We start from the raw sequence: 19,077 nt of genomic DNA on the forward strand, positions 1-19,077 counted from the left end.
CTTGAGCATTCTTTTCAATTTCCTTCCAATAGATTTTAGACGGATCTAACTTTCCCTACTACATAGTCTAAAAAGTGGCCATCAAAGAGAATGTGTTTGTGAACAGGCTAATTTCCATTAGTGAGTCACTTGAATCATATAAGATAAAAAGATAGCACCTATTCGAGGGAATAGCATTATGGATCTTTTGCTAAAACCAAGACATTTTTCTATGTCCAGGTGAGCCTTGCTTCAACTACAACTCAAGGCACTTCGTGAAGGGGGAAAAGACAAGATTTTTCCTTGTACCTGCTAAAACAATTTGAGGTTAAGGTTTCCGAGTAGATTTGGCGTAGTCCTCGAAGCTTTCTGAATTCTCCACGATCGATTTCCATAGGGGATGGGTTGCTTCTTCTCTTGCTTCCGCGTGTAGGAGGACGACGATCGCTCAGCTCCCTCGCTTCATTCCCTACCAGAAACCCCGTAAGCTCTAAGTGCATTCTATAGTCAATGTTCTGTTTTGAAGTGGATGAGTGGAAGTGAGAACTCCACCTCCTCCTCTACATGTTTAGTTTTCTTAAAATAAGTCGGGCGATTCAAGTTGCTCCTCATTTTACATTTCTTTGATGTTTATTGGTACTTTTTAATTAGAAGCTGGATGAAACTAGCTGTATCGTTAGACGATTTAACATATTTTTCCCGTGAGGTAAAAAATATTAGTTATCTATTCTATGCACGAAGGAGATAATCTACTTTCTGTCTGTTTGAAATTTGTTATATATATATAAAATATATATATATATATATATATATTTTTTTTTTTTTTGGTCTGAATTTAGCGCATTTCATTACGTAATATAAGATGAAGCGCCCATTAAAGGGGCGTCATTACACAAAATGTCCCATAAGGTTTGTGGAGGTGATAAAACCCAATTCAGAAATAAGTAGTTGTTCCTATGGGCTTTGGCTACCCAATCTGCAGCACAATTGGCCTCTCTAGAGCAATGGGCTATTTGAACATGTGAAAAGGCCTGCATTTTTTCCTTGCATTTGCTGATAATAGGTTGAACTTCCCAACTGAACTGCTCTGAACTGGTCATGGCTTGAACAAGTTGTGAACTGTCAGACTCAAAGTGAAGTGCTTCGTGTCTTTTAGGATAGGAAAAAGTAAGGGCTTCCAAAAGTGCTAGGGTTTCGGCCATCAAAGGGGAAGATGCTCTGATCTTCTTTGCCTCTCCGCCCACCATCCTCCCCTCCGAATCACGGCAGATGCAAGCTACAGAACTTTGCAGCGAACCAGGTAAGAAAGCTCCGTCTATGTTGATCTTCAAAACTCCTTCTGGCGGTGGAGTCCATGTCTGAGAGGGTTTTGTTGGGCGAGTTGCAGATCTGTCAATTTGAAGGGTTTTCTGGTGAGCTACGTGTGCTCTGCCCCCTGCACCAGCATTTCCCTCCAATTCCGGCGCTTGATGGGTGCGTTGCGTCTCATCATTTAGCCTAGTGCTCCGCTCTCCATCCATCGCACGTACGTTCCTTCCAGATCTGCTATTCCTCTCGACGTTCGCTGATCTGGTTCGGGTTTGCTGGCCTCCGTTTCTCCCACTGGTCAGTCCGTTATCTACCTCACTCTCTGCGTTACTGATTATTCTACAAAATTCATTGCTGAGTTGGGAGAGTTCTGTTTCTCGAGTTGCAGATCCACCCTCTCGTGGGTCCTCCAGCATGCTGCTCGCCAAGTCCCAGATCTGTGAAGGAACCGGTCGTGCTCTTCAGCTCCTCTGTGCTCGCCATTCTGCCTACTAATGCTTACTTCCTCTGTTTCACTCTCGGTTGCACTACTCAGTTGTGCATTAGAGGCACTTGGCCACGGTTGCTTCTCTTTTCCCCGTGTTCTACTATCTTCCCCTCCTGTACTCAACACCTCTCTCCTACATGAACTCATCTCTCCGCCCAATCTTGGTCTCATGTTATCTCTCAACTCATGTACCCTGATTCGCAGTCCAGCATTTACTTGCTGTTCCTGCATTTGAGTCTTCCCCTGTCTCATCGCTGCATTATTCTCTTTTATGGCTGTGCTTGGTCCTCCATGTGCAAATTCGGTTCCATCTCTATCTCGGGATTCACCTTTCCTTTGATTCCACCTTTGATAACTTTTGAGGAGCGCTTGTGCTGAGTCAATAATAGCCGACACTTCTGGTTTTCTACCTCGAAAAACTGCCTGATTTCTGGCCTTCCACATATTCCACAATGTTACAGCTACCATATTCAGGTTTGGAGGGTTCATTGTCTTCTGTTTGAGTTGACAAAACCATTCTTCTATCCTCGTCAAACCCTGACGTGAAATTTTAATGTGCAGCTCTTTGTGCCAAATCTGTGTTGTCCATGGACACAACAAAAATAGATGTTCAACCGTTTCCCTCTCAAGATTACATAATGGGTAGATGGGGTCAGGTAATATTTTCCTTCCAAACAGATTATCTTTTGTGGGGAGAGCATTGTTACATAAATTCCACATAAATATTTTTATCTTGGGCGGGGTGTGCAAATTCCATATGTCTTTCCAAAGTGAGGGGGGAGGTTGGAAAGAAGTTGTTGGCTGATTCTCCTGAACTTGTGCTTTAGCCTCCTTGATGTAGTTATATGCACTCTTCACTGTATATTTACCTGCCTGCGTGCCAGTCCATACAATTTGATTCGTTTCTGTTTGTGGCTTGATGGGGATAGTCAAAATTTCTTCAGCTAATTTTTCATCAAAGTGTGCTGCTATTTTTAGTTCATCCCATCTCCCTTGCGCTTTGTTTATAATTTCAGACACTAGAGACGGTTCATTAACATGCACTGGACCCTCAATAACACCTCTATGCAGCCATTTATCCTCCCTGATCTTAATTTTTGTTCCATCTCCCACTTTCCACATGATTTTGGGAGCTATAGAATCCCTCCCTAGGACCAGGCTTCTCCATCCCCATGAAGGCCTTATTCCCCTTGTTGCATGCCATAAATCCGTGTAGGGATAGTATAACCCCTTGAATAGACTGCCCCAAAGAGAAGATGGTTGTTGTGCCAATCTCCATGCCTGCTTTCCTAACATTGCTCTGTTAAAAGAGAGAAGATCTCTGAAACCCATACCACCTCGATCTTTCCTGATTTTCAATATATCCCATCTCATCCAATGCATACCTTCTTTCTTTTCATTAGTTTTCCACCAAAAAGAGGCAATTTTCTGTTCAATGGCCTTACAAATTGATACTGGGAGCTTAAATACTGACATAGCATATTGAGGAAGTGCTTGGATCACTGTTTTCAGCAACACTTCTTTCCCTGCTTTAGATAGCAGCTTCTCCTTCCAACTTTCTAATTTTTTACTAATTCTCCCGAGGATCCATGCAAACATCTGTTTTTTCGACTCTCCCCAGTCCGAGGGAATTCCCAGATATTTACCGGTTTTATCAATAATAGGAACCCTCAGTTCTCTGGCCATATTATCTTTCAATGATTGGGGACAGCCCTTGCTGAAAAATATACCCAATTTGTTCAAATTAATCTCTTGTCCAGCAGCTAGACAATACTGGTTTAGAATCATAGCCAGGTTCTGACATTCTAGTATGGTACCATGTAGAAAGAAGATTGAATCATCAGCAAACATTAAATGAGACAGTGTAGGACAATTTCGATTGAGCTTTATTCCTTTAATAGTACCATTCTCTTCAGCTTGCTTCATCAAGGAGGATAAAACATTTGCTACAATAATGAAAAGATATGGAGATAAGGGATCCCCTTGCCCGAGTCCTCTTGAAGGTTGAAAATATGGTAGTTGTTCGCCATTAAATTTGACACTATATGTGATCGTAGTAACACATTGCATCACCAATTTCACCCATTTCTCATCAAAGCCAGTTTTTAGAAGGCACGCCTCCAAAAAGTCCCACTCCACGCGATCATATGCCTTCTTCATGTCTAATTTCAGGACTGCTTGAAACTTCTTCTTTCTGTTTCTAATTCTGATTTGATGCAATACTTCCTGGACAATGAAGATATTATCTTGAATTTGCCTCCCACCCACAAAGGCACTCGTTCTGGTGCTATAAGTTCTGTTAGAAGGGGTTTGAGTCGATTTGTCAACACTTTGGAGATAATTTTATATCCAAAATTGCATAAACTAATTGGACGATATTGGTCCAATCTCTCCGGGTGCGGGACTTTCGGAATAAGGGAGATATTTGTTTTGTTTAGTGCTGGTGATAGAGATGCAGTGGCCAAAAAGTCCTCCACCTCCTTGAATATGTCCCATTTAATTTCTTCCCAATGATTATGATAAAATAGACCATTAAAACCATCTGGGCCGGGGGCTTTTGTGGCTCCCAGCTGAAATGCAGCTTCTGTGACCTCAACCATAGTAACTGCAGCAAGTAGTTGTCTGTTCATGGCTTCGGTTACTCTTGCTGGTATTTGGTCAATCACTGGCGCAAAAATTCCGGGGTCCGTTGGACTGATATAACTCCCTGAAGAATTGTACAGTATGTTCTCTCAACTGATCTTGCTCAACCAGCCATGTATTTTCTGTGGTTTGTAACATAGAAATTCTGTTTTTCTGTCTTCTTTGTATGGTTGTTGCATGAAAGTATTTAGTATTCTGGTCTCCCCATTTCAGCCAATTAATACGCGATCTTAACCCCCAATACATCTCCTCTTGCCTTCCAAGCTCGTCTATTTCACTCTGTAACTGTTTGAAGAGTGGTTTATTGAAAGCATCAGAAACATGATTCGTTAGGCCTTCTAGTTCCTGTTTTAATTGACTGATTTTCTTCTTGGCATTCCCAAATTTCTGTTTGCTCCACTTAGTTAGTGCTTTTTGTACCTCCTGAAGTTTACCTTCTAATTTTGACTGGTGTTGATTTGTACATTCCCATGACTTTAGCACCACTTCCTTGCATTCAGCATTATTAAGCCAAAAAGCCTCAAACCTGAATATTCTGTTTCTTCTAGGTTGAGGTGACTGGAGAGACAGGATAATAGGGCTGTGGTCTGATCCTACTGCTGGAAGAGCACAAGCTTCAGCTTCAGGGTACATCAATCTCCATTCAATGGTACTCACTACCCGATCTAGTCGCTCTTTCACATATTCTTCCCCTTCCCTGTTATTAGCCCAAGTAAAGGCACATCCCTTACAATCAATGTCCATTAGAGAGCATGCATCCAAGCAATCCCGAAACGCAGTCATTCTATAATTTTCAGCCAACCTCTTCCCCACTTTTTCCCAATAAAAACGAACTTCATTAAAGTCTCCCATGCACACCCATGGCAGCGTGTTAGTGTAGCTTATATATCGCAATCTGTCCCAAAGTTGTAACCTCTTGGAGTATGTATAGGGCGCATGAACGAAGGCGATTCTCATTTTTTTTCCCATGACCTCCTCTTCACATTTCAGGTTGATAAAATTTTCCGTCATCGAGTCAATCTCCACTAAGAGCCTATCATTCCACATAAGAGCTAAACCACCTGCCGTACCCACTGGATCAACTACTACACAGTTCTGAAATTAAAGTCTTCTTCTTACTCTTTGCACTACATCAGTCTTGTTTTTTGTTTCCATGAGAAAAACCATCGAGGGCCTAAATTGAGCCGTAATGGCTCTCAATTCTCGAACTGTCAAAGGTGTGCCCAACCCTTGACAGTTCCAACTTAATATAGTCATTTTTCATTTGGTGGCTTATTAGGGCTAGCCACCAAAGCCCATGATACCACTTCTTCAGTCATCTGAATAGGAGTTTCCATCATTTGAGTCTCATCCAGCACTCGTTGAACCAGAGTAGTTGTCATCTGCGTGCTACTTTTTCTTTGTTTCTTGAATGAGTGGGTTTTGTGTTGGGAGAGGTTTTTCTTTCTGTTGCTGTCAGTGGCTGTTACTGGCTGATTTTCTGTGTTATGTACATTCTCTGGACCGGTAAGCATAAGTATTATTTTCCCTGAGGTGTACGTAGTCACCTCGTTTGTGATGTTGTGATGAGATCCTCCCTGCTGCAGATTCTGATGTATAATTGGAGTAATAGGCTGACCAACTTCCATACCTTCTGCTTGTCTCTGTTGTTCAGGAGTTTCAGGAACAACCTCTTCTACATTTGATGCATAGGACACTTCATGGTAGAACACCTTCCAGAATGGGCTATGCTCAGACACTTCTGCTTTCAGCCAGCCTCCAAAACATCTTCCCAGCTCCGTAGTGAATTTTTCCTCCTCATAAGGTATGTCTGGACAATAGTTAGCATAATGTCCTATTTTGCCACACGAGAAACAGAAAAATGGCAATCGTTCATACTTAAAATCCAGCCAGATTTTCTTATCCCCATGACTCATCAATTGTCCCACCCTTAATTCAGCCTCAACATCCATCTCCACTCTTGCTTTCCCAATTCTCTGAAAGATAGGGCCTCTAGCATCTGTTTTTACCTCCAGCACTTTCCCCAATGAACTTGCAATTTTCTTAATCATACATTCCGAATTCCATTCCAAAGGTAGGCCGAAGATTCTAATCCAAAATACACAGGTTTTAAATTCATAGCAATGTAGCGGGGTATCCGGCTCCCAAGTTCTCAAAAGCAGTAAATGATTAGAGAAAGACCAAGGACCTCCCTCAAGAACTCGGTTTTTGTCCCCTTCATTTCGAAAGGTAAAGCTGATTTTCCCATTTTCTAACGGTTTAACTTCCACATTGTCAATTCTCCAGGCCTTTTTCATTGCTGTTGTAAATGCTTGGAAGTTTACATTAGGGTTCTTGTACAATTGCCCCACAAGTGAGAACCTGCATTCTTGTATTTTTCTTCTGAAATTTCCTCATCTAGGACTGTCATATCATTCTCATACATCAACTTACCCAATTTATTGCAGAGATTGGCCAGCCGTTCCACTGCTTCTTCTTTTCCTGCCATGTTGGGTACAGCTACAAGGGTTTGCTCTATCCTTTCGAGCGGGGAGAGATTCAGCAGGGATGCAAGATGTAGGGCGCTCAGTCGGAGATTCTTCAAGAAGGACACGTATCCACAAGCAGTCTGCGAGATGTAGGACTCACCATCGAAGATTTCTCTGGATGAACCCACTTCCGCACTCTCATACCCAAGCGATCAATGATGGGTTGCTGGGAAAGCAGAACCCCACTTCCGCACACTCATCCTTAAGCGATTACCGCTGCGTTTATGGGAAATAGAGGGAACAGTGGAGATTCGTTGAGGAGTATTCTGGGTTAAATGGCTGAATAATGGAGAGATCGTTGCTGGGTTTATGGAAAATGGATGGAACAGTGGATATTTGTTGAGAAGTGTGCTGGGTCAAATGACTGAGTAGTGGAGAGATCGTGGCTGGGTATATGGAAAATAGATGGAACAGTGAAGATTCATGGAGGAATATTCTGGGAATGAAGACTAAATTATGGTGGGTGGTTAGGGTTTGAAAAGGGGAGAAAGGGAGTTGCCATAGCTACACAGACGGTAGAGGAGAGCTCCAAACGGAGAGAGTATGTTCGATGTTTGAAATTTGTTATATTTACTTTCCGCATTTTGGCAGCAACAGAAGATTTTGTTTAACCATTAGGTAGTGATTGCATTAAGTAAATTATTCATTTTCTAGTAATTTCTATCAGTAAGTGTTGTTTATGAATTAATTACTAGCATCATTGTTAGTTCAACATGGAGATGCTGCATTATTGAAGGTGGGCTTGGCTGGACATGGAAAAATTTCTTGACTTGAGCAAAAGACCCAAAATACTATTTCCTTGATAGGTGCTTTATTTATTTTATTTTAGCAACAAGTTTTTGATGAAATTAGCCTCACAATATGTTGTTACAATGGCTTCAAACTTATCTCCATATTTAATTCTAGTAGAAGCTAGCCTCATCAACCTACACGTGGTCATTATTTTCGGGCAGCATCTCAAATCATTGTTGCACTGAGAATTTGCACCAACCTTTGTGGTTGAACTTCGCTTTGACAGCAATTGCCACTATTTTGTCTTTTGTAATAAGTGAAACCTTATAAGGCTAGAGTGTACGAAGAACAAATAAATATGTGGAACACATCTTCTGATAATCAGGAAATGGAGAAATAATTAGGATATGATTACGAAGTATTTTTGAGCTTTAGAGGACTAGATACTCATTTGGACTTGTTGATTACCTTTATGTCAGCATGATTGATGCTGGAATTCAGGCATATAGGGACGATGAAGAGCTTCGTACCAGGGAAGAGATCGATGGCCAGCTTCTCCAAGCTATTCAACACTCAAAGATCTCAATACCAATCTTTTCTAAAGGATATGCTAATAGTCCATGGTGCCTTAGGGAGTTGGTCAAGATGGTGGAGAGCAAGAACACAGGGGACAAAAGATCATGCCCATTTTCTATAATGTCATGCCATCCAAGGTCAAATACCAGAATGAGCACTACGGCAACACCATTATTTCTCATTTAAACAAGGAGCGATTCGATGATGAGACTATCAACACCTAGAAGGCTGCTCTTATAGAGGTTGGAGAACTAAAGGGATGGGATCTCCGTGAGCATGCTAAACAGGTATTTAATTATATAGAATACAAACTATTTGTTCCAGATGCATTATTTTGCTCAGCTAAACCTCATGTCTTGACGATGTTTCCTCCAATACTATCAGAGGCAAAGGTGAATTTGTCAAAGAAGTTATCAATGATGTTTTGACTGAGTTGAAAACTGCTTACTTGGAAGTATTTGATTGCTTTGTCGAAGTAGACAATCACGTGGATGAAATCATGAGGATGATAGGTGCACACAGCTGTGAAACAAAGATTGCTGGATTCCATGGTATGGGTGGCGTGGGAAAGACAACTCTTGCCAAAATAGTGTACAATCAACTTTCTAATGATTTTGTTAATTATTGCTTCATTTGTGACATTTGAAAAACAGAGATTACACGCTTGCAGAATTAGCTCTTATCAGACATCCTTAAAAAGAAATGGTCTATTATCAACAATGTCATGGAAGGGAAAAATGAGATAAAAAGAAATGTTACGTTCTAAGAAAGTGCTTCTTCTACTTGATGATACTGATGATGCAAGTCAACTTGATGCGCTCATGCAGAAGCATGAGTGGTTTGGCAAGGGAAGCAAGATTGTCATTACAACTAAAGATCGAGGAATTCTCAATGTTGATGAGACTTACAAACTTACTAGCATGGATTTCGATCATTCTCTTACACTTTTTAGCAAGCATGCATTTAGAAGAGATTATCCCTTAGGGCAATTCATATCTCACTCTGAAAGGGTAGTAGATATGTGTAACGGTCTTCCTTTAGCTCTTGAGGTAATAGGTTCTCTTTTATCTGGAAAAAGCGAAGAGGAGTGGGATGCCACATTAAAGGAGCTAGAAGAATCTCCTCAAGAGAATGTTAGAAAGAAGTTAATGATCAACATTGAGGCCTTAAATGAAAACCAAAGAAAAATATTTCTTGATGTTGCTTGTTTTTCCATTGGGTATGGTAAAAGAATTGTGATTCACTTGTGGGAAAGTTGTAAGTTTCTTCCTCATCAATCTCTTGGAATCCTCCAGCAAAGATCTTTGATAAAGATCAGAGACGATAACCAACTGTGGATGCATGATTGGTTAAGAGATATTGGAAGAACTTTTATAGAAGAAGGAAGTGGTAAGAAACCAGAGAACTAGCAATGGGTGTGGACTCATGAACAAGCATTGGATGTGTTAGAAAAAGTGCAGGTAAATCATATAGCTTCATTCCTTTAAAAGAAGATTGGTCATCAACATATTCTATTTGGTTTTTGTTCCTATAGCGTTGATTTATTATTCCATAACACTTACCAATGTGGTTTTTCAATCGTTTTCAATGTTAGGAGAAGATTTAATTGTTTTCCCTTGAATGATATCACCACAGTAAATCATGGTTTTTTCTAACTTCCGTTTTATGTTTTTATTTTGGCAGAGTGGAGGTGGTTTCCAAGGAATTGGAAGCATTGAAGCATTATGTCTTTGAGTTTTTTGAACTATCTAGATACTCCTTGATGAAAGAATTCTTAGAAAGTCTTTCGAATCTAAGGTTCCTTCGAATGGACTCTAAGTTCGGAGGTCCAATCTCACTATGGTCTACGGATGGTCGTATAAAAAATATTTGGAGGTCAAATTTTCTTGAAGACGTAGAATTTTATCGTAACCTAGGCCCACTTATCCTTCCATAGTTGAGATTTATCCTTCCGGAATTGAGATGGTTATCATGGAATAACATCCCTAATCTTATCAAATTGTCTCATATTTCCATGAGAAAGCTTGTAATCCTTGATTTCTCAAGAAGTATAATCGAGGCAACATGGCATGGCTGGAGCCACATCAAGGTACAATTTTTCACATAAAGTAAATGCGTGTTCTTTTGTGGTAGGTTGTCTTAATTTAATCTAAAGAGCAATATGTTCTCTTTTCAATTGGCAAAGAATTTGAAGGTCCTAAATCTGTCTAGATGCAATCTTATTGAAACTCTAGATTTCTCCTCATAAGAAATTAGAGCAATTCGATTCTCGAAGGATGTGAGGATTTGGTTGAAATTGATTCATCCATTGGTCACCTTAAGAACTTAGTCTTCATAAACTTGAAGGATTGTCGAAGTCTTCAAAAGCTACCAAACGAGATAGGGGCACCTTTGGAATCTTTGATGGAACTTCTTCTTGACTATACATCTATAAAAGAGATCCCTGAATGGAGAAGGATAAAGAATCTGAAAATTCTCAGCTTGGCCAAATGTAGATCATTGAATAAATTCAGTTTCTTTGGTTGCTTAGCATCAGCGGTGAAGCTCTCATTAGTGGATAACCATTTCAACTCACTGATTGAGTTAGATCTATCAAACACTGGTAATAGGGAGTTAGCAAATTCAATTGGGTATATGAAGAAATTGAAAATGCTAAAGCTATGCAATTGCCCCATAAGAATACTACCTGGCGACATTGGAATGTTGGAGAAGCTCGAACAGCTAGAGGTAGGGGAAGAATTGACAGAGATTCTCAGTGATATAGGGAAACTACCAATTTTGAGAAAATTGGTGTTAGCACACTGTGAAATTCCAACGATGCCTCAGCTTCCAGAAAGTCTGATCACTCTAACCATTGATTTATACTCAATGAAGAGAATGTCAGACCTCTCAAACCTATTAAATTTGAGAAATTTGAAGTTGCATGTAGGTTTCGAGCATCCTACAAAACTTGAAGTAGATCCAAGTTCTTGGGGGATTGGAAGATTACGCATGCTTGAGGTCTTGGACTTGTATTGTCGTGATATTGGCACCTTATCTTTTGATCTTGTTCTCCTTTTTAAGCTGAAGGAACTCCATATCCAATGCCCCAATTTGCAATGCCTGCCAAGGCTTCTGACAAATTTGTCATACTTAGATATCAAGAGTTGCAATAGAATAAAAGCGACAAATGGTTTTTCCAATCTAAAAGCGTTATCAGTTTTGGAAATTAGTTATTGTTGGAAGCTAACAGAGATTGAAGGCCTTGAAGGCTTGGAGAATCTGAGAACATTAAAGCTCCATTATTTATCATTGGCAAAGTTGCCTGATCTAACTAGCTTGAAGAAGCTTAAGGTAATTCATGTGTCGTGTTGTTTTGAGTTGGTAGAGGTTCTAGATTGTCCAGAATCATTGGAGACACTTGAGATTGAATGGTGTCCTAAAGTGCAAAAGTGGCCTGATCTATCAAGATTGAAGAATCTGAAAGTTCCACATCAAGGTAAAAGGGAACGGAGTTGATTGCAATTTACAAACAATCTTTTTTCTTCTTTTTTTTTCCAGTAATGTTCACGTTCATCTTTTGAATATTTCGGATTATATATATATATATATATATATATATATATATATATATATATATATATATTAAGGTCCTTAATAAGTGTGGTCTCCCTGGCTTTGTAATGTGAATTTCGCTACAGAAAAATAAATGTATCTTGCTTACTAACAAAATGAAGGAGAATTTATTAATATATGTTGACATTTAAATTTTGATTAAATATTTAGATATTTGTTGCATAGAAAATTAGGGATCAATTTGGCCTAACAAAAATGATTTTCGTATTACCTAAGCATTAATATTATTTGCTTCTACTAAGATTTATTTTTATTTTATTTTCCCTTTATTTTACCCTATTTTCAGGTAATTGTGTAGAAACATTTAAAATATGGGGGCCCGACGGGGTCTGGGCATGGTGCAACACGGACAGCGTGCTGCGGAAAAGAAAGAGCAGAGCAGGCGGAAGTAATGACTGATGGGGCGCCGATTCAAACCGGGGAGGACGGTCGGCGAGCCAAGGACCGGCGACCGAAGCCTCCGTCGGCCGGCCTCCTCCACCAAATAAATAGGCCTTCTGCGAGAGAAGATGGGGAGGAGCAAGCTCATCAGAGGACTCCTCCCGTTGCTTCTGTCGTCGCCTGCGCCCATGGACGTCGCCGTCCCGTCCCGTGACGATCCAGCCCCTCGCTGGTCGCAGCCAATGTACGTACATCTCTTTCTGTCATCTCTTTCTCACCTATCATTTCTAAACTTCAAGCGTTGTACCTCTGGTTCTTTTATTTTAAGGGAGTGTAATTACATTTTTAGGCTTTTAAAGGGTTGGGCCATGAGTTCCTTTGAAGCTAGAATAGAGAAGCTCATTCATCATAATATGATTTTAAAAGTTACAGTATTTTAGAAGTCATTGTTCTTGCCCCTCCCCCCCAATCCACACCCCAAAATATCTCACTTTGAAGGAGGAAGAAAACAGATAAAAGATTGCAGTTATCTTTTTAATCCAAATTTCGCATTTTCTTGTAAGCATCAAATGCACAAGCTAGACTTTGACGTTCACTTTGATGTGGCTTGCTGTACATATATTGGTTAATGTGTGGTGTATGTGATTTTGATGGCAGACCTTGTTACGTCAATCCATGAGAATTGGTTCTGCGCAAGATGCATCAGCGCATCAAATTCTGCTGGTGAAGGGGCTTTTGTCATGCAGACGACGGCTTTCATCTTGGTGGCACTGTGAGCATAGATGTTGATGGATAGAATTGGTTTAGGACTATAGTGAAAGCATAGTATGCAGTTTTAAGCAATCAGATATTGCAGATAATGCTTCAGCATGCATTTCCCTCATCTGTGACAGGTATGATGGTTCCATTGGAGCGGCATCGGGTGCTGTAATGGCTGCTGATCAATTTGCATGGCAGTTAAATCGAAGAAACCTTTGACCTTGCAGTGAAGTTGAAATTGTGAGCATCGAGATTTCTCTTGTTTTGCTGATTGGATAAGATAATCTTAAGGAGCTCAAAACTACATTCCTGTCCATGTTTGTTAAGTAAATCGTAAAGAGCTCAAAACTACATTTGCTTTAGCTGCTTTCACGGGATAAACATAAAATGGACTTTTTTACCCTCTCCTCTGACCATTCGGTTTTTTGTTGTGAAAAGGTATGGTTCGTCCGCAGACTTTTTCCCTACCTGTCTGAGCCAAATACTGGCAGATGGAGATCCTGATAGTCCAATGAATTCATTCCGCAAATCTGTCATTGATGGCAAGGAGATCATCTTTCTTGCTAACGTGCAAGTTCGTCACTGCTGTGCTCAGAATGTTTGAACAAGACAAACTCTAGGAGGGTCGGCAGTTTTTGGCAAAATTTTCAAGCAACTAGTATTCACAGGCGCTGGACTTTGATTAGGATGAATTAGGTAGAGGACTCTCTGAGTTGAAAATCATGTGAGATCGTTGGTCTGCTATTTGCTATTTGGCCGTGCTGGTATTGGGTGAAGGTCTTGCTGGTGTCTGCATTGTGATTTTCCTCTGTACAAAGATCGTTATATAAGTTTGTTCAGCCGGCTTATTAATGTCATCATTTTTATAACTGGATTCATGCCGATAATAGAAATTAGAAGAGGGATGAAACTGTGCTTGGATTAATTACATTTAGGTTCTATCGTCCTGATCCCATTTTTAGCATTGAATGAGCTCGTTCTTTTATTTTGAAGGAAGTCTCCTGTGTTTAAGATTGGACTACCACATCCGTCGGAGGAAAAACTAGGCATGTAGTCTGATGCAGAAATGAAGAAAACAGAAGTTGATCATGGCAGGAATTCACAAGCATGACAGAAGCAGGGTATTAATAAAAATAGAAGTTCATTAGTGTATCTTCGCTGTAGATTTCATCACCCCAAAGCAGCCGTAGAGCTCCTTATGAGGCGTGGCACAAGCAGAATCCCAGAACCGTTGGGTTGCATTTCTTATTCTCTCACGCCCTTATTGTACAGACAGAAGTATATCTTCCTTGGCTAAAGCGACTATTATCAATTGATCATCTCGGAAGGAGAAAGATCTTCTTGGTCCACAGGGAATCTATGTGGCAAAGTAAAATAAAGATGAATCGATCCAGAAGCACAAAGCCGGATTAGTATGACAAAAATATGTTGAACAAACTACGATAACTTATGTATAAAGGAAAAAAGCAGGATCAGAAGAAGAAATCCTTAGAGCATCTCCCAAGTTACTTGATTTGGAGTTTTTCCTATGTTTACCACCTATTTGAAAAAGAGCAGGCATCCTCTGTTCTCAGAATTCTATTGAAACGTCTGCTCTTAGATGTTAAAAGTGGGAGACAAGCTACCGGCTTGTTTAATAATGGTGCAAAGAAAACAAGAAGCAATTAAATTATTGAATAGCTAAGTCGACATCAGTATTTTCCTTCTAGCAAAAACTCAGGACTTCTCTCCCAAACTATACAAGGAAACACTAAAGTAAATATGCTGAAATGATATGCAAGTCTGAGCACAAGTACATAAATGAGTGAAGTAAATCAAATTATAGGAGTAAGGGATAGAGAATTTGCTCAATAGATTTATAGTGGTTTGGCCCAAACTCGGTGCCTACGTCCACTTCCCGAGACTTGCCGGGAGTTTAAATCCACTATTATCTCAAACAAATTTTACAGTTTGGTTGATGAGGAGGCAGATACTCCAGTACATCTTGAATTCATAACCCGTACAGGTAATTGTCTTTCAATAGACAATAGCAAGCCATTTTCACAGATGTTTCAGCAATCTCCAACGGAATACAAGTGTTCTGCCCACTTAAACATACTCAAGATAGACCTCACTATGTTCAGAAATAAACTAAACAAAAGCTTGCTATTGAAGCTTCAAAATCAGTTCACTTGAAAGAGGGTCAGTCAATTGGCCTGAGGGACATGCTCCGTTTGTTAGGTCCAGAGACAACTCCAAAATGACAAGCCTTCCAGTCATGACTTGATCTGATCTCCTTCATAAATCCATGATTTACTTCAGCTCAAGTTGTTTCACTTCTTCCTCAGTCCTTCACAACAGACTTACTATCTTGAACCACCTCTTGGCTGCTTGTGTAGCTGTCATATATTTTGAATGAGTCGGGCACCAGGTACCAGACCAGCTGTGTATGTGGTTTAGTGGCTTACTATGTCTTCAGGAATGGAAACACCTTGAAAAGCATCATACGTAGAAATAGATCAAGCTACCCCGACTTCTGGTAGAAGTCACACTATAATTTCGAATAACGCTTGTTTGATCCTATAAGCAGTCTGAAACAGCAATGTGCTTGCCCACATGATTTGACAACTACTGATCGGGAATCCCAACACCAGGGTTCACTCCAAACATTTATCTACATGCTGATGCGGGCAGCTTTGACAAATTATTTCATTTTTATGAGCAAGTCAACAAGTTCTGGTGCAATATGCAAGACGTAATAATGGTCCTCCATAAAGAAGAGGACGTAAAAGAAGATTCTACTTGCAGAGAGCACTGGACTTGATTCTGGGATATTTCACCAAGCAAGTCTTGACTCAAAAGGCACGAGGAGATGAAACACTTCTATGATTTATAACTGCCGATCTTCCTCCAGTAGTTACTGTTCTGGAATCGCTCCATTTGCACATATCCCAAGCCTAGTATGCTGAAATTTGGAGAAATCGATAATGAGCAAGGGAATCCAGCAGTTAAAATAAGTTCTCCCTCCGATCCAAAAAAGAAAAAGAAAAGAAAAGAATTCTCCTACGAGAGTACGAGAATTACTGAGAATGAGGCGTATCATTTGCTTACATCTGTGATGTCACGGAAGACAATTTTAACAGCATAGTCAGTGAATCCCAGCTGCAAGAACATAGAATAAGGCCCTTGATACAGTCATCAACAAAAACTGTTGACCACTTCCACAAACTTTCTGATTCTACCTACAGGAATCAGATGAACACGCAAAAACTGACTTGAGGCGAAAGGGGATGGAAATTTGAGAAGTTCAAGGAAAAGAAAAGTATCACAGTGTTCAAGAAAGTGGCATTGCCAAGATTCTCCCATGAAAGATCGTTTGAACAAAGTCTGAACTGAAAAGAAACGAACAAGAAATATTTTGTGAAAAATGTCATGTTCACAAAATATTTGACAGTTCATTTAAAAAGACTGAAAATACAATACTAAGGGAAAAAGATGATTACAGAAAGCATGGCCTTATCAATGATCTTGTGCTTGTTGCCAGATGACGATGATAAAAACGAATCGGAACTTGATTCTTTTGGCCCCAGTTATCAACAGCCATCCAAGAAAAAAAAAACTAATGAAGCGGTTGGTAGGGATTTCAACATTACTAGAGTCAAAGAGAATTAGGAGTAGAAGGTTAAGGCCTTGCAACTTTTTAACAGAATCATCAATGCTTGCCCAGCAGCAAGAACATTGGGGCCCTCTTGATATAGAACGTTGACCACTTTCAGAAACTTATCGATTCCGCCCATAAGAATCAGATCAACACGTGAAAACTTACTTGAGGCAAAAAATGATGAAAATTTAAGCAGATGAAGGAAAAGAAAAGCATCTCAATGTTTCCTCACCTAGCATCAAGAAAGTGCATTGCCAAGAATCTCTAATAAGAGATGTTCACTTGAACAATGTCTGGACCGAAAAGATACGAACAAGAAATATTCAGTAAAAAGTTCCATCTTCATACAATATCTCAGAGTTTAATGAGTAAGATTGAAAATACAATACAAAAGATACAGATGATTACATAAGCAAAATGCCATGTTCACACAATATCTCAGAGTTCATTGAACTAGATTGAAAATACACAAAAGGAAACAGATGATTACATGAAACATGGCCTTGTCATGATCTTGTGCTCATTGCTAGATGACGATGATGAACACATAGCGGAACTTGGTTCTTATGCCCCCAATTATCAACAGCCGTTGAATTGACGATTAATACCCATAAAAGAAAATTAAAAATTACAAAGCTATTGGTAGGGATTTCAAAATTATTGGAGTGGAAGAGAATTACGAAGAGAAAGGTTAAGGCCTTATGCATTTTTAATGGCATTGTCAATGCATGCCCAGCAGCAAGAACATACAATAAGGCTCTCTTGATGCAGTCATCAACAGGTAAATATACCATTCCACAAACTTTCCGATTTTTCCTATGAGAATCAGATTAACATGCAAAAATTTACTTGAGGCGAAAGGAGACGAAAATTTGAGCAGGTGAAGGAAAAAGACAAGCATCACGATGTTTCCTCACCAGAATCAAGAAAGTAGCATTGCCAAGAATCTCCATAAAGGATGTTCACTTGAACAAAGTCTGGATCGAGAAGATAACAACAAGAGATATTCAGTGAGTAATGCCATGTCCACACAATATTTCGGAGTTCACTGAACAAGACAGAAAATATGATACAAAAGGAAACGGCTGACTTCATAAAGCATGGCCACGTCATGATCTTGGCCTGGTTATCAGATGACGACAATAAACACGAACAGGAACTCGATTCTTTTGGCCCCGATCAACAACAGCCAAGGAATTGACGATGAATACCCAGAAAAAGAAAATCTTCATGAAGCACTCGGAAGGGATCAGAACGTTACCGGAGTCCGAGAGAATTACAAGGAGAAGGATAAAGCCACACCAATTCCAACACCAATCTGAAACGAGTGAGTCAAGACTTAGGGGGGGAGTCTTGCTTCGGGATGACGGCGAGAGAGGACCGAAAGAGCGAGACGAGCGCGTGAGAAAGTGTTGGGGGAGAAGAGAGCGATCGATTGAGATGGAGTGAGAGAGGGATGTGAATAAAGTCGGGCAAGGAGTGCTTTTATAGTGAGAAAATGGCGGTGGAATTTGAAAGACGGTTAAACGGCAGGTGGTCGACGGTTGGTACTCCAGATTTGCGATTTTCATTTTTATTGGAAAATAATTTAAGTGCTCTATTGATTTTTTGACTAATGTTTTTTTATGCAATTGGATCCAGTGGCGACACTCTATATATATATATATATATATGCATAATACTTTATGAAGAAAAGTTTTGATTTTAATTTGTGTTTATCAATGTCATTCAACGATATGTAGCATTTTTGAAGCGTTGATTATTGATTTACAAAAAATGTTAACGTATTGGAAGTTGAAATGTCTGTAGTAGATTGCCATGACGAAATCTAGATTTAAGGTCATAATATTATTCAAATCATTAACAAGGGATTCCTCCAAGCGTATTCACCATGTAATTTTAAGGTTTCTTTAATTAATCACTTGACTTCGGATAGATTTACCATGGCATGGAGGGATTTGAATTGGTAAATAGAGATGAATTAAAATTATTATTAGATAATAAATGGTTAATCTGACTTTGAATTTTCTGCTAAAACGTCTTTAGTATGTCATCTACTATAAAAAAAAAAAAAAAAGCATATTGATTTTATAAATTATTAGAATATATGAACAAGCCTTCAATCCAAAACTAAAATTGTTTTGAGTTGAGAACCTTTTACCCTCCCATCCTTCGCAATAAGCTTTGTCAATTACTGTATGTAATCAATTTAAAGTGATATGCGCTAGAGAATTCAGAAAAGAGAATTATTGAAAAAACTTGAATATTTTCACTTTATTAATTTAATGCAATTTTTTTTTAATGATTTATCAACATAGTCCTTCCGACCAAAATTGGTGAAAAGAACTACATTGACAAATTGACAAAATTGCTTTAAGATTAAATTGATCATCGTACAATAAATTTATAACTTTTTCCCAAGAATTTTC

The 19,077-nt window shown here is 39.4% G+C and overlaps 1 protein-coding gene and 2 long non-coding RNA genes across 3 annotated transcripts; all 3 read left to right on the plus strand.

The window, feature by feature from the left end:
* The first annotated feature begins 1,041 nt into the window (after positions 1–1,041).
* On the plus strand, positions 1,042–2,722 carry LOC120293345. The gene is made up of 3 exons (XR_005551099.1): positions 1,042–1,279; positions 1,367–2,248; positions 2,336–2,722. It is a non-coding gene; the product is annotated as an uncharacterized LOC120293345 (long non-coding RNA).
* Positions 2,723–9,005: 6,283 nt separating this feature from the next.
* Positions 9,006–11,751, plus strand: LOC120293756 (disease resistance protein RUN1-like). The gene is made up of 2 exons (XM_039313490.1): positions 9,006–9,642; positions 10,784–11,751. The coding sequence occupies exons 1-2, from the start codon at positions 9,006–9,008 to the stop codon at positions 11,749–11,751; spliced, it is 1,605 nt and encodes a 534-aa protein (XP_039169424.1).
* Positions 11,752–12,250: 499 nt separating this feature from the next.
* Positions 12,251–13,938, plus strand: LOC104444555. The gene is made up of 4 exons (XR_005550744.1): positions 12,251–12,493; positions 12,907–13,021; positions 13,143–13,248; positions 13,447–13,938. It is a non-coding gene; the product is annotated as an uncharacterized LOC104444555 (long non-coding RNA).
* Positions 13,939–19,077: the final 5,139 nt, after the last annotated feature.

The sequence above is a fragment of the Eucalyptus grandis genome, chromosome 5 (assembly GCF_016545825.1).
Source record: "Eucalyptus grandis isolate ANBG69807.140 chromosome 5, ASM1654582v1, whole genome shotgun sequence".
Lineage (NCBI taxonomy): Eukaryota > Viridiplantae > Streptophyta > Magnoliopsida > Myrtales > Myrtaceae > Eucalyptus > Eucalyptus grandis.

Coding starts and splice junctions, on each gene's coding strand:
- LOC120293756 (XM_039313490.1), top strand. CDS start 9,006: ATGTTACGTTCTAAGAAAGTGCTTCTTCTACTTGATGATACTGATGAT. Junction 9,643..10,783: donor TTTTATAGAAGAAGGAAGTG/GTAAGAAACCAG, acceptor TTGGTTGCTTAG/CATCAGCGGTGAAGCTCTCA.